The following is a 12792-nucleotide window of genomic DNA, read 5'->3' as shown; positions in this document are numbered from 1 at the left end:
TGGTCCTTTGTTCTCCACCCCCACCACGGTACATTCAAATTTGCTTCACTATTCCTTCAGTACGGTGGCTCTGCTTTGTAGCAGAGACTTCAAAACATTTTTATTTTAGACACTACCTGCAGAATACACCAAGTTCTTCTTTGAAGGAACAGTCGCAATATCAAAAAAAGAAAAGAAAGGAAAAAAAAAAAAAAAAAAAAAAAAAAAAGGAGGGGGGGGCAGCATTCCAGCTGATGTATGTTGTATATTTCTCATGGCTCTATGTCTACAGAGAACATTTCCCAAGGAGGAAGGAGGGGTTTTTGTGTCTTTTTGAATCAAGCAAACAAAGGATTTCCACTTCATGATCACCAGACATTCTTTTGTGAGATAAACAGGAATGTATAAAGACCCTACATTCCTTTAAGTATACAGAATAAAAGCCACTGCAAGGTTTTAAAGGTTTATAAACTAAAAAGCTTTTGAAAATTATCATCAAGGAGCCAAAAAGTCTAGCTTCCCCTCTGAATATCACTCTCAGCCTCCATATCCAATACATCTAGTATTTTTTTGTTCAACTTTCTCACAACATTTACCTAACTACACTTGCCAGCATGTTTTGCCAAATTAGAAAAACTGCTGCAGAAACCATCTGCTTGACATTGCTTACACACACTGTATTAAGCGATACTTTATTATATTGGAAATGTTTGGAGATCTTTACATGGGAACCCAGAGCAGCAGTGCTGACTCAGGCAGATCTTCCACTGATGTCAGTGGGAATTGTACCTGCATGAGTACTGCTGGATCTGATACACAGCTTGCTGCGTAGTGATTGCCGCTGACTGATGTGAGAACATATGGTTATAGTTTAACAATACCAACTGTAATGGAGACAAGAAGGAGATTTTACAGCATTTCTGGCTTGCTGCTCTCTTATAACTATCAGAATCACTCAAATGATTCGTACATATCTGCTTCAGTAACAATTTTTCCCAGCTTCAAGCGAATACTAAGAAACTTGCAGGGCTAGATCCTACCTCAACCGCAACAGTTTGAGGCAATCTGTTGAGATAGAAACTTGAGCTCCAGAAAGACTACATGTGAAGTCTAAAATAAGACTTCACAATTTCTCTACAGATTATATTACATTATGTCTGGATGAGAATGCAGACATTTCAATACATTTCCCTTGGTCCAATCTGAAGCACAAATAGAGCCTTCATAGCAGCGCCTTTGTCAGCCGCCTAGCAGGGACACATGTGACAGCTGCTATACCAAGTGCAAGAGAGATCTTACTGCAAATCTCTAAGTAGTACAGCTTTGTAGTAAGCAATCTTTTCTGTTGGATATACCTGAGAGTGGACTTCTGGGTAGATACCTCACTGTGTTTAGGCTTCCGAGATTGAGAGACTAAGTTTCAACTGCATTGGTTGAAGAATGATTGTAACTTAGTGCTTGACCTCTGCTTTGGGCAAAAGCCAATGCATCACCACTTTATAAATGTCTCCTGAAGCAGACAGTAAACAATGTTTGAATTCTGGTAAAGTGAGTCTTGAGAATCAATGCGAGGAACGTACCACCCGGGCTGGAGTTCAGCAGTGGCAAAGAGACTCTTTTTTTGGTACATTTTGTGAGGAAGTACTCTGACTATTTGCTTAGCCTCAGTGCTTGACTCATTCTGAGCAATACAGATGGGCACTCAGGTTCCACTATAAGCACCCTTGGCAGAGAACCCATTTGCAAAGGGACGGTTAGCAAGAACACTGCAGTATCATTAATATTCTCCACTGTACATCCTCCTTACAAGACTTCTGTGGACCAAGAAAACTGTATCAAAAAGACTTTGACCCCTGAAAACAGGGGCCTAATCCCACATGAAGGGGTGTATCTACCATCCACAGCATCACAACACACAATTAGGGAACAGTAAAAGAATAAAACCATCATTCCAGTGAAACTAGCACTCTTGGAAGACAGCCAGGTGTCAGAAAAAATGTTTGAATGTTAAAATAAGGACGTTTAGTTTAGAGGAATCATCACGGAAAGGGCACCAAGTGAATATCCAATCCAAATGTAAAATAATTAGGTTAGTTAAGATACAGAAGCACCATTAATTTGTCTCATGATGTCAGTTCCCACTTTACTGTCACATTAAAGAGCTGTCAGCCTGGGTCAAGTGAAAGAACCGAGAAGACAACACAGTTGTGTCACTGCAGTTATTCAAAGGAACATGAAGTCTAGTTACACACAATAAACGCTAATTTTAGGAAATGCTTACCTAAAATGGACTTCAGTGGTGGAAAAATGAGGTCTACCAGGATTACTATGCCACTCCTGAGCAGCTGCTTACCTTGCTTATGAAAGATCACCTGACACAGCTGTATTTTTCCTTTTGAGTAAGTAATTACATCTTTATAACTCCTCCTTCTTACATACCTATTGAGACAAAAGTTTTAAATTAAACAAAGCAAGTGGGAAAAGTAAGAAATATAGATCACAGCTGTAATTTCTTCCTCTTTACAAGAGTAAGATAAGGAATACAGTAGGTACCTCTTGCCTTAAGTGAAACCAAGTCCGAAAGTAAGTTGATGCTGAAGCAAGCATCAGCTTACACAGTTAAGATCAAACCAAATAATCGTTATTTCTTTTTGACATCCCTGTGTTACTTTGCCCTTGTTGCTTTTGCTCTTGCTCACGTTGTCGTACCTTGATTATCTCATGTTTCTTTTTTCTGACTGAAACTGTAATTTTGTTCCTTGGGGTGACTGAGAGAAGGGCAACCATCTGCGGTTCAGTGGTTTTGCCTGTACCATCAGTGCACAGTGATCAAACCTCAACCTACCTCAAAAGCAGAGAGTCTCAGAGCACAGCTTCACACAAAACTGAGGTTCTGTTTAGAGGACTCTGGCGAGAGTTGTGTAAAAAGCAAGAGTACAGCTACATTCAGAGTGAGTGGCATAAATCAAGAACAAGACATGACATTGCTTGTGATGTCTCGTGCATGTCAAGCCAAAGCAGCAAAGAAGTGCTGAACATAAAATTTGCAAAGCTGCAGAAGGAACTGAACTTCAGCTCTGTATGCAGTGCTATGTTATTTAGCACTTCATCAAAGGAGGCATGAGTTTTATTTTGGACAGTAGACTTTATTAGAAATTTTCTCCTCATTCATCAGTAAATTCACATTAAAATATGCTGAAGGCAGCTCAGTCTAAACATTTGACATCCTGCCACAACAACAACTTCCAGTTTAAAAACTATATAACTGATCAGGCAGATAACTTGAAACATGTAAGAAATGCAAATAGAAAGCAGCATCTTAAAAATGGGTTGAGACTGAAAAATTGATACATTTCAGGTGGAGCTGGGGAAGAAAACAAAATCAGTCACCCCAAGATGGGAAACAGTTAAATGAGAACTCCACAGACTCTAAACAGATAAATAAACATTATAACCACACATACATTAAAAAGAGAACCAAGTACTTAAGAGTTCATACCACATAAAAATTATAAATTTGTTCAAATAAAAAAGTGACAAGCTTCCTAAAATACGAATATCCTAAATTCTTGGGATAGTGAACACTTTGTTATAAACTGCAGAACTTCAGAGGGACTAGATTTGGTCTTGAAAACAATGGACTGCATCTTACTGCTACCACGTCCAAAAATTGATCTGACACCTATACCAGGTTTTTTTCCTCTCATGTTTTTAAATCACATACTCTTCTTCTAGACAATAATCTGCTTTTTTAAATGGTAGAACATTTAGATGTTATAGGCCTGATAACATTGAGCACTGAACATTCAAAGCTCTCAACAACTCTGGATACCAAAGGCAAAGTTTCAATATTTTTCTAAAGTTACTCTCAAGATTTTTCCTTTGCTAATTTGTTTCTATCTATTGGGGTGAGCTGTCGGAGAGAGAAAGGGAAAAAAAAAAAAAAAAAAAATCACATTATTGCATGACAGTGGATCTTGCAGGTCAGATTTTCTATTGGCATTTACCAGAGGCAACAAAGATAAACCAATACATGAGAGAGAAGAATAATGGCCTTCAGGACTGTAAACACAACAGGCAACAGATAATACACAAATCTTGATCAAATCAATGTTTTCACATTCTTTAGTAGTCCCCCACAGTGATCTGCTTTCACTAGTTCAGAAAAAAATATATATTAAAAATTAAATAACACTTAAGTGTCCATCACGAAGATTTATATTTTGCTGTAAACAATTTTCTGCCATTTGCATTGATGTAGTCCAATGTGAGGCCAGAGGGTTCTAGATGTCTTATTGGTACTGTAAATAATTTTTCAGAGACAGAGGCAAAGGTAGAATTTCTATGTCATGCAGGCGGTCTCTGCCAAGAGCAAAACGAATTGATCTTCGGCACAAGTCCATTAAAGGCAGGGGTTCCGCTGAAAAAATAGAAGAAAGAAAATAGTTAATTTTTCAGCATTTCCATTTACACACAATGTTTTATTTATTAACACAGATTCTGTATTGTATTAAACAATCATAAAGATGGTAATGGTATTGTGAAAAACCTAACAACCATGAAGCAATTAAGATAATCAATAGAAGCCGAGGCAGCATCCTATGCGTTTCACCCCTACTAAGTGACTGCAAAGTTTCAGACTGAGCTTCCTTATCTGTAAGGCTTAAAATAATAATCCAAAAACACTCTTTGGGTTTACCAAATTGCAGCATAAGAAGTTACTACTTTTCCAGCTTTCTAACAAGACAAAGACCTTCTACTCTGTTTATAACACAACATTCATCATGTCGTGTTAACGTGAACTACACCGGCAACTTCTGACCTTTACATACCAGTTCCTTTTGTGTCTTGAGGAACTGGAAACGGTATTGAAGGGTAACCAGACTTCTCGGCAAACACTGCTTTTCCTGCAGCACTCCCTTTGCCTTTCTAAGAAGTTCATAGGAAGCAAAAAAAAAATCAACAAAACACCCTCAAAAATCTAGAGGAAATTTAACCTTTTCCTCCATTAATACATATGGGGAGGAAGATTCAGCTGACTAGAAGGCAGGGTGTGTGTTCTCATACATATATACACAAACACCCCCAAAATATAGAAGCAGCATCTGTGGATGCTCTTAGTTTAATTTAATAGGAGTGAATGAAGTATCTGTCAGAAATACCCAGCTGATAGCACTTAAATTTGGAGACCTAAACACAGTGACGTGCAGCATCTCAAACCACCTCACCCCTATACCCCATGCTGGCCTGCAAGACTCCAACAAAATTACAGGAACATCATGGAATTTCCATCCTATAGTAGCATGAATGACCTCTGTGACTGCAGCATTTGCAATGGAAATCTTTTTGCAGCAGGAACTGGAATAAAGCCATAAAGTCTTTAACCAGTTACAACCATCTTCAAGAACAACTTTGACCAGATGGATTTGTTTGCACATGTTGATTTAAAGGGGCAAGAGCTTCAAAGACTTCTGGAAAGTCTTCCTCTGTAAGTGATAAAACAGTAGTAGCCTTTAAAACCTTACTAGTACTTTCAAATGGAGGGAAAAAAAAAAAAAGTCATGTGCCTATATTATGGTGATAATCTTTTACAAACTTGACAGATTACTTACAAGTGCTCAATACTGTGCAGCTCTCAGTGGTTTTATCAAGAGTTCTTTGATGTGCCACATGCAGATTTACACAAACTATGTTAAACTACCTATCCTTTAGCTGGTATTATTTTAAAACCTACTTGAAAAAAAAATCATTACAAAGCACAAAATATCCGATTTAAGGTTTGGTTTTATGTGCTAGAAGTATCTGCTCTGGTGACACACCACTGACTTAATGGATTTTCCATCATTTATCCCACATTTGATTTGTATAGTCCACAGTTCACTAGGGTGTTTCCCAGAAGGGTCTAGGGGAAAAGCTTAGAAAGCATTCTGTTGTATGATGGAAGACTAAAAAGCTTATTTAACTTTATAACCACTTCAGTGACTTGGATATGGAGTCTGCTTCTCCTTAAAAACCCACTTCATCTATAATTTTGGCTATTAAAAGATTTAAAAATAACAGCCTGCACATTCCAGTAATAAAGTAACATTTTCTATACATCTGTGATCTTAGTTTTTATTTTTACATACCACAATTACAAGTGTTAAATCTTATGGGATGAAGCTGTAAAATTCATTAACCAGGATTAATAAGTAGGAGCAACACCAGATCATGGGTTCCAGGACACAGAATACAACACATCTTACAAGTCTTACACCATAAACAACAATTTTCTGAGTATCTTCCGGGGAATCTCTGAGGTCCCATTAAGATGTAAAATAAAGGCTAAGAGTGTTTAAACCCATTAACTGACCGTGTGGTCTCTTTTTATTCCTAGACAAAGGAGTATGTAAAATGTAGCCATCTGTGCAGCCAGGCTCCGAGTTAATCCTAAACTTCAAAACACAATTTAAGGAAAGGTTAAAATATTTTTCAAGCTTGAAATGCTAAATGCATGTCTCCTGTCTCACTTCTACAGGGAATTTTCAAATGCTACAGAAAATGCTCCCAAGTGTTTGCAACAGCTTCTAAATTACACATACTGATTGTGGTTTTGCAACTTGAAAATTTAGCTATATTCTTTCTATTGTCCTTTCTCTCCAACAGCAGGTTAACCTTACAACAAAATTAGAAAAGTTTTGTCCTACAATACTAAACAAAAGTTACATTTTCTGGAGTGCTGGCCGTAAAAACTTGAAACTGTAATAACAGCATTTTAAGTAAAAGCTTTTTGTAGCTGTGAATAGTCCTAAATGATCAAAAATTAAATTCAGGAAAAGAAATCACTTTAAATTTCAAAATAGTTGATGGGATATATGTAAAACTGTTTACTTTTAAAGACCGACAATTTTCAGATGGCCTGACTCAACAGAACTATTACTAAATATCTGGTATATACCTTTACCCAAGCACTCTCCCATCCATCACATCCGACATTTTTTAACTACATGTTCTACAAAGGAGGATCATTTGGAAAAAAGTTTTAAGAAGCACAACTTTGGCCTGTAAACAGGGTGAGTTCCGGGGGAGGGCGTCTGTACTAATGTGGAGAAGAGGCAGAGGAACGCTCGCCAGAAGCCTGCGCAGACCTTTGATGCGGTGTGGCACGGCAGCTGGGAGCGCGCCCCAGTGCCTGGGCGCACCCCTCAGCAGCACCCTGCCCTGAAGCTGAGGACACAGACCCTGCACCCTTCTCCAGCACACCGGGCCCAGGGCCAGGCGGGTGCCACCACGTGCCCCAGCAGGGTCCCGAATTGGGACCCGGCACAGCAAAGTGCCACAGCAGCACAGCGGAGTGCTGCGGCCCTGCGGCCTGGATGTAAGCAAGTGGTAATTTCAAAGAAGCTTTAACATGCACGGCAGGCCGGTACCCGGCGTACAGCCTGGCTGCTGGTATCTGGTGTCCACACTGGGTGCCAAGCCCAGGCTCTGCCGTGCCCCCACCCCAGCACCAGTGATCCACCAGTTACAAGGCATTTTCTGCACTGGAGCTTGGGGACGGGGAATAGGGGTGAAGTTGACACAGCACAGCTATGCTGCAAGGAAATGGAGCACTGCAAAGAGGTTGCTCATCATCTGCTGTAACAGCTGAACTGTCTCTTTCACACACGTGCAAGCACCAAAAGTGCTTCAGGTTTTCAGGGAAATTCAGTCAGAAACAGTAACTCAGTCCGTTTTGGAAAAGTTTGACCATCCTGCGTATATACTGCTACGCACCCCACCTAAAACACACACACACACACACAGACTCAGTGCATCCAAAACACTCAACAGCACATTTGGACTTTCAAAACAGTATTTCCAAAATGCTGTTTCCATTTGAGATCATACAAATAATGCTGAGAAGAGAATATGGTAATAATGTAAGAGATAGTAAGATGAATATTCTGAAGCCACATGGTTACTTGCAAATTTGGATATTGAAAAAGTCTTTCACAACATTAAGTATTTTAAATTCAGGGATATTAACTGATTGACAGAACATCTCACTACTTGGTATATATATCTGTGTTGTGTGTTATTTTTAGACTAACCCACAACGGAGTGGAACTGGAGCATTCAAGCCCCACAGAAGAACATGAACCTACCACTTTGCTGAAGTTATGTGAACTCCAGTAATGGTCTTGCCATTAGAAAAAGGAAGAATGAATTGCTGAGCTGGAATGCAAAATTGTAAAGAAAACATGATTCACAAGAATGGCTCTTTGTACTGAATTCCCAACCAGGCTAAGAAATTCAAAGCGAGACACTCCAGGGCAAGGGAGCAAGCCTTGCACAGGAAACCCAGTGCTTCCTCTCGGGCTCCAGCTGAGCTCAGAGAGAAAAGTGCAGCTACAGCTTGTCGGGTAACGCGCGCAGCGAGCTTCGGGCCAGCGCCCGTCACCTTCCTCGATGTGTTTTAAGGAACCATCTTCTCATTTAATATTTACCACGAAACCTCTTCACCCAAAGGTAACACCTCATAACTGCCACATTACAGAAAACTATTTGTCAAGAGGAGGAAAATCAGTGGAAAAAAAAAATCATACTGTTTATGTGTCAGAGTTTAATTCCAATGTCTCCCAATTTTCAACCAGTAGTTTACAAGGTGGCCATTAAAAAGACAAAATGGCTAAAAAACAGACCTTTGTTTGCACGCCTTCTTGGAAGTATATAGTATATATGCAGCAGGCCCACCACGGGTCACAGAACAGGGTGCTCTGTCCCAGCCCGTCCTCACCCTGCACGGCAGTGCCACGCACACCGACACCGGAACACCGGGGAGCGGGGGGAAGGCACAGCCACAGCTGCTCTTCTCAGGCAGAGCTGCATTCCACCCAGTGGTGTACAAAATAGCTTAAATAGCTATTTAACGTAATAGCTAATAGCTTAAAAATAGCTTGAATAGCTATTCAATAAATTAATCAAATAGCTATTTAGTAGCTATTTAGCTATTAATAACAGAAAATAGCTGTGTCTATATCTATAAATATATTCATTTTAATGGTATCACTGACAGTTTAAGGACAAAGGAAAAGAAACGTTTGTAACTAGAAACAACTAGTGTTTGTGAGCATTTCTCCAATAAATATGCATCTACGATAGTAATTTGTACATCATTACCAGCTGAAAAGTTCATTTAGCTTTGGCAACCTGGAGTTATTTAACAGTCTGGCACTCCAACAAGACCGCCTCATCTTTGTAAACAGGCTTTTATAGTTGAGATACTGAAGTAATTTACCATCCAATAACACTAAATGTTATTAACTGCAATGTTACATAAGGCTCAGACAAAAGAGCAGCTTTTGGCACGCGACAGTTATTTGCCAAATGACAATACTCATTTCTTAAAGAAATTTTTAAAGCTCTAACAGCACATAATGTTCATGGCTTTCATTAACCTATGGAGAACATATTTTTATCTCATTTTATAAAATCAAAGTTGTCTGGGGAAAAAAATAACCACCATCAAAGCTAAACTATAGCTGGTTGGAAAACAAAGGAAGCTTTTGTGAGAATCATCGCCACCAAAAATTAAGAATTTTCTTTCTGTTTATTTTACAGGTCTACCTAAGATATCAAATTATCTTATATTTTGATATTTTTGGCCTTATATTTATTAAAAAGCACTGATATTCAGTGATTCAGTTTCCCATGTGTGTTACATACTTGGTGGCTATTGCCCAGTGCCCCTTTCTGCCCTCTCCTCTTTGCCACCAGTAAGTCAGCATCACTCAGGTTCCCGCCCTGCACTTCTCACCGCTCCATTTTAACCTCATACTTTGTCACAATCAGCAGTCATCATCATCTTTAGAGGGATGATGTCCCCAACAGATTAACCCTTTGTCATGGAAAGGGGATCCAACACAAGATGACATTCTTCAACAGCCCCTGTTCTGGTGGGCCTCCAGTACACCCGGCGGGAAGGGAAAGCTCTCCCCACAGCTTGTCACTGCTCTGCTGCCTGATGCCTACCTGTTCCCACAGACAATCCTCTGTCCCCCATCAGGGCACCCGAGTACTCCAGACTGCAGCACGCTGTTTCTTTTTTAACCCTTTGTCTTGAATTCTCCCCCTTTTTCCAGGTACTAAAACACCTGCTAAGGGGTAACATGGCCTAAGTGTTTCCATTAGGATGAATTAGGGTATACAGAAATGTGTAACTACCATTTAATTATCACATACAATAAACATACAAATATATGTAAGCCAGCAGTTTTCCTTCCAACCTTCCTGCCAAAGCTTAATTATTGTTTTAATTTTATGTAGTACAGGCCAAATTCTTTTCCCCACATAATAAGGCACATAAATACACCCCCTGTGACATATTTATGGCTTCCCTGATGCAAGTGATGGAAAATTTGACTCATGTTCCTTAAATGGCACAATCTAGAGAAATGAAATTGCAAATAATATATTAAAGAACACAGGCTATGACCAGTCATAAAAAATGCTAATAAATCTCCTAACAGCAATGAAAATGTAGTCAAAGGATAACAGGATAAAAGAAATCAGTTATCTATTTTCCCATAGATGTCTTTAAGCTCTGCAGCCTAAACCAGAAAACCGTACAAATGAAGCACCTTAGTACATCACACTTCAATCACAGCTCAGGCAATCCAGAGCACCACTCTTTGCAATTCAGATGGGAACACTGTGGGTTATCAAAAGAGCATTGCCATTTTTCTCTAACTCCCACGTTTATCTACCCGAGAGCACTGGGCTTTGCCAAACCACCACCAAACTTACTCTGGCTTTGCAAAAGTTGCATGCTCCAACACCATTAGCAGCAGATGCTGTTACTACGGGCAGAGCACCCACACACCCTCCTTCACCCCCCACCCCCCAATATCACCCTCCCACCCATGCAGCTTGTTCCTACACAGCTGGAAGCTATCACACTCACTTCTTCAAAAGCAGAACGGTGGCAGATGGTGAGATTTTTTTGTTATCAGTCAAGCCTGATAAACAGCCACTGTCTCCAGCAGTTCTCTACTACGACAAAAAGAGCTTTATGTTGCACCACATCAGCACCTTGCTTTTAGCTGGGAGGGTGGGGAAGTAAAAATACAAAAATAACCCAAACACCCCTCTCTATCTGAGCTAACCCACATCCCACAAAAATTTGGTACTTGAAGTTGAATATGTTAAAGGGAGAAAGGAAGAAAGCTTGAATAGAGGGAAAGACTCGAGGGTAAACCTCCCTCCTCCTCTTCTGCATGTCTTGTACTGGGCAGGGGGGATTGGTTTACGGATAGCTTTGGCTTTTAAGTGTTAAAAGCAGTTAAGCACAGTTTAAAACTTCAATCAGGCATTATTTAGCAGAATTAAACTGAAAAAGCAGCAATGAACAAGCAGATATTCTGCAGCATCATTTGTTTTCAGTTAATGCTCTCCAGCTGTGCTTTCTTGAGAGGAAAAGAGTTGAAAAGCAGAACAGAATGAAAACAAACCAAAACCAATCCCAAAAGCTAGTGGCCTCTTGTTAGGGGTTCGATAAAGAATCTGTCATTTGAGCACAAGTAACTATCTCCTTGCAACTTTTTTTGCATTTCAGTGTTTCCAATCTCCTATGAAGAAGACACAAGATTTAGACAACTGCTCCTGACTCATAAGTACCAGAGCACATGCCTAAATCCAATTAATTCAACACAGGCTTCAAATTTATTCTTAAAGATTTCAAGTTAGTAGACTTAAGCATATGCCTAAACATATAGGAGTGTTCTTCCTAGAAAAGTAATTTGTCTGTGTCCATTTGTAGGAAGGCTGTTTATAGATACATATCTGTAGAAACCCTCTTCTGAGGGGCTCAGTGTGCTCTACAGCTACTACTCTCTACGTCGGTTTATGATCCACCTAAAAAGGGCTCCGGATCAAGCACATTTAGTATGTAGAACAGGAGCAATGCAAAGTCTGGCCCACAACAAATCTGCAAGCAAGCTTCACTGTGGAAACTCTCCTGAAAGCCTTCATTTTCTGATTTACAACAGCTAATTTAAGTGTACATATTCATTACAATAACTCAACCTCCAGTAACAAAACAAAAATAAAAATCACAGGTATGACTCATATTTTAAGACATTTTAGCACGCTATTTCTCCAGTCTACAGGTTACTAAATTGTACTGCTCTACATAATTCAGAAACTGCAAAATAAAGCCAAATAATGAATTTTACCAGCAAATGAGTGGCTTTCTTAAAAAGGAGCAAAACCCTGTAATAAGCTGGTTTTGTTACAGCTTGATAGATTTTCATGCTGCCAGAGAGGGCAAGCAATAACGGTGGCCATTTCCCTTCTAAAAGAGGAAGCACGCGTATGATTTCATTCCCTGTGCGCATCAGGAAAATGCAAATAGGAAGGATGAGCTGGAAGGATTTGCTTTCTGGCCTTGATTTGTTTGTTCTTCTCCTCCCCTCAAATACTTCCACAAAACAACTCTTCACTTTGTTATTGACCACAGTACGAAAATAAATTGAGAGAGCGACTTCAGTCATGATCTAAACGCTCTGTAGTAGAAAAGACACATAACATAAATACGTGCTCTTTAAGACCAACAAAGGGGGAAAAAAAAAGTGCTTGAGGTTAGAGATGAGCCTAAATTACAATCATTGGCTCCTTAGCTCCTCCCAGCTCAAACTTCCTCAAGTTTAACATGTTGGGAATAAGGATTTGGCTTAGTTTAATCTCTAATGTATACTTTATGGCTTTTACTCTTCGAAGCACATTTATCACCATTAAATTCAGCTTGTGTGCCAGGCCATAAAGAGGTGTGTTAAAATATATCAAGGTAAGAGA

The 12792-nt window shown here is 39.5% G+C and overlaps 1 protein-coding gene across 7 annotated transcripts in view; it reads right to left on the bottom strand.

Moving 5' to 3' along the window:
* Positions 1-2400: 2400 nt before the first annotated feature.
* SPSB4 (splA/ryanodine receptor domain and SOCS box containing 4) overlaps positions 2401-12792 on the bottom strand; it is a 168946-nt gene continuing 158554 nt past the window's right edge. For 6 of the 7 annotated variants that reach the window (XM_033005500.2, XM_042800977.1, XM_033005499.2 and 3 more), the window contains one exon: positions 3105-4399. In XM_033005500.2, the coding sequence (XP_032861391.1) occupies positions 4272-4399 (128 nt within the window). In that variant the 3' untranslated portion in view covers positions 3105-4271. Of the gene's footprint in view, positions 2419-3104; positions 4400-12792 lie in introns of those variants that run through there. The other variant, XM_033005505.2, reaches the window with a different exon arrangement.

The sequence above is a fragment of the Tyto alba genome, unplaced genomic scaffold (genome assembly GCF_018691265.1).
Source record: "Tyto alba isolate M040663 unplaced genomic scaffold, T.alba_DEE_v4.0 Super-Scaffold_10, whole genome shotgun sequence".
Classification (NCBI taxonomy): Eukaryota; Metazoa; Chordata; class Aves; order Strigiformes; family Tytonidae; genus Tyto; species Tyto alba.
This window is presented reverse-complemented; position numbering and strand designations above follow the sequence as displayed.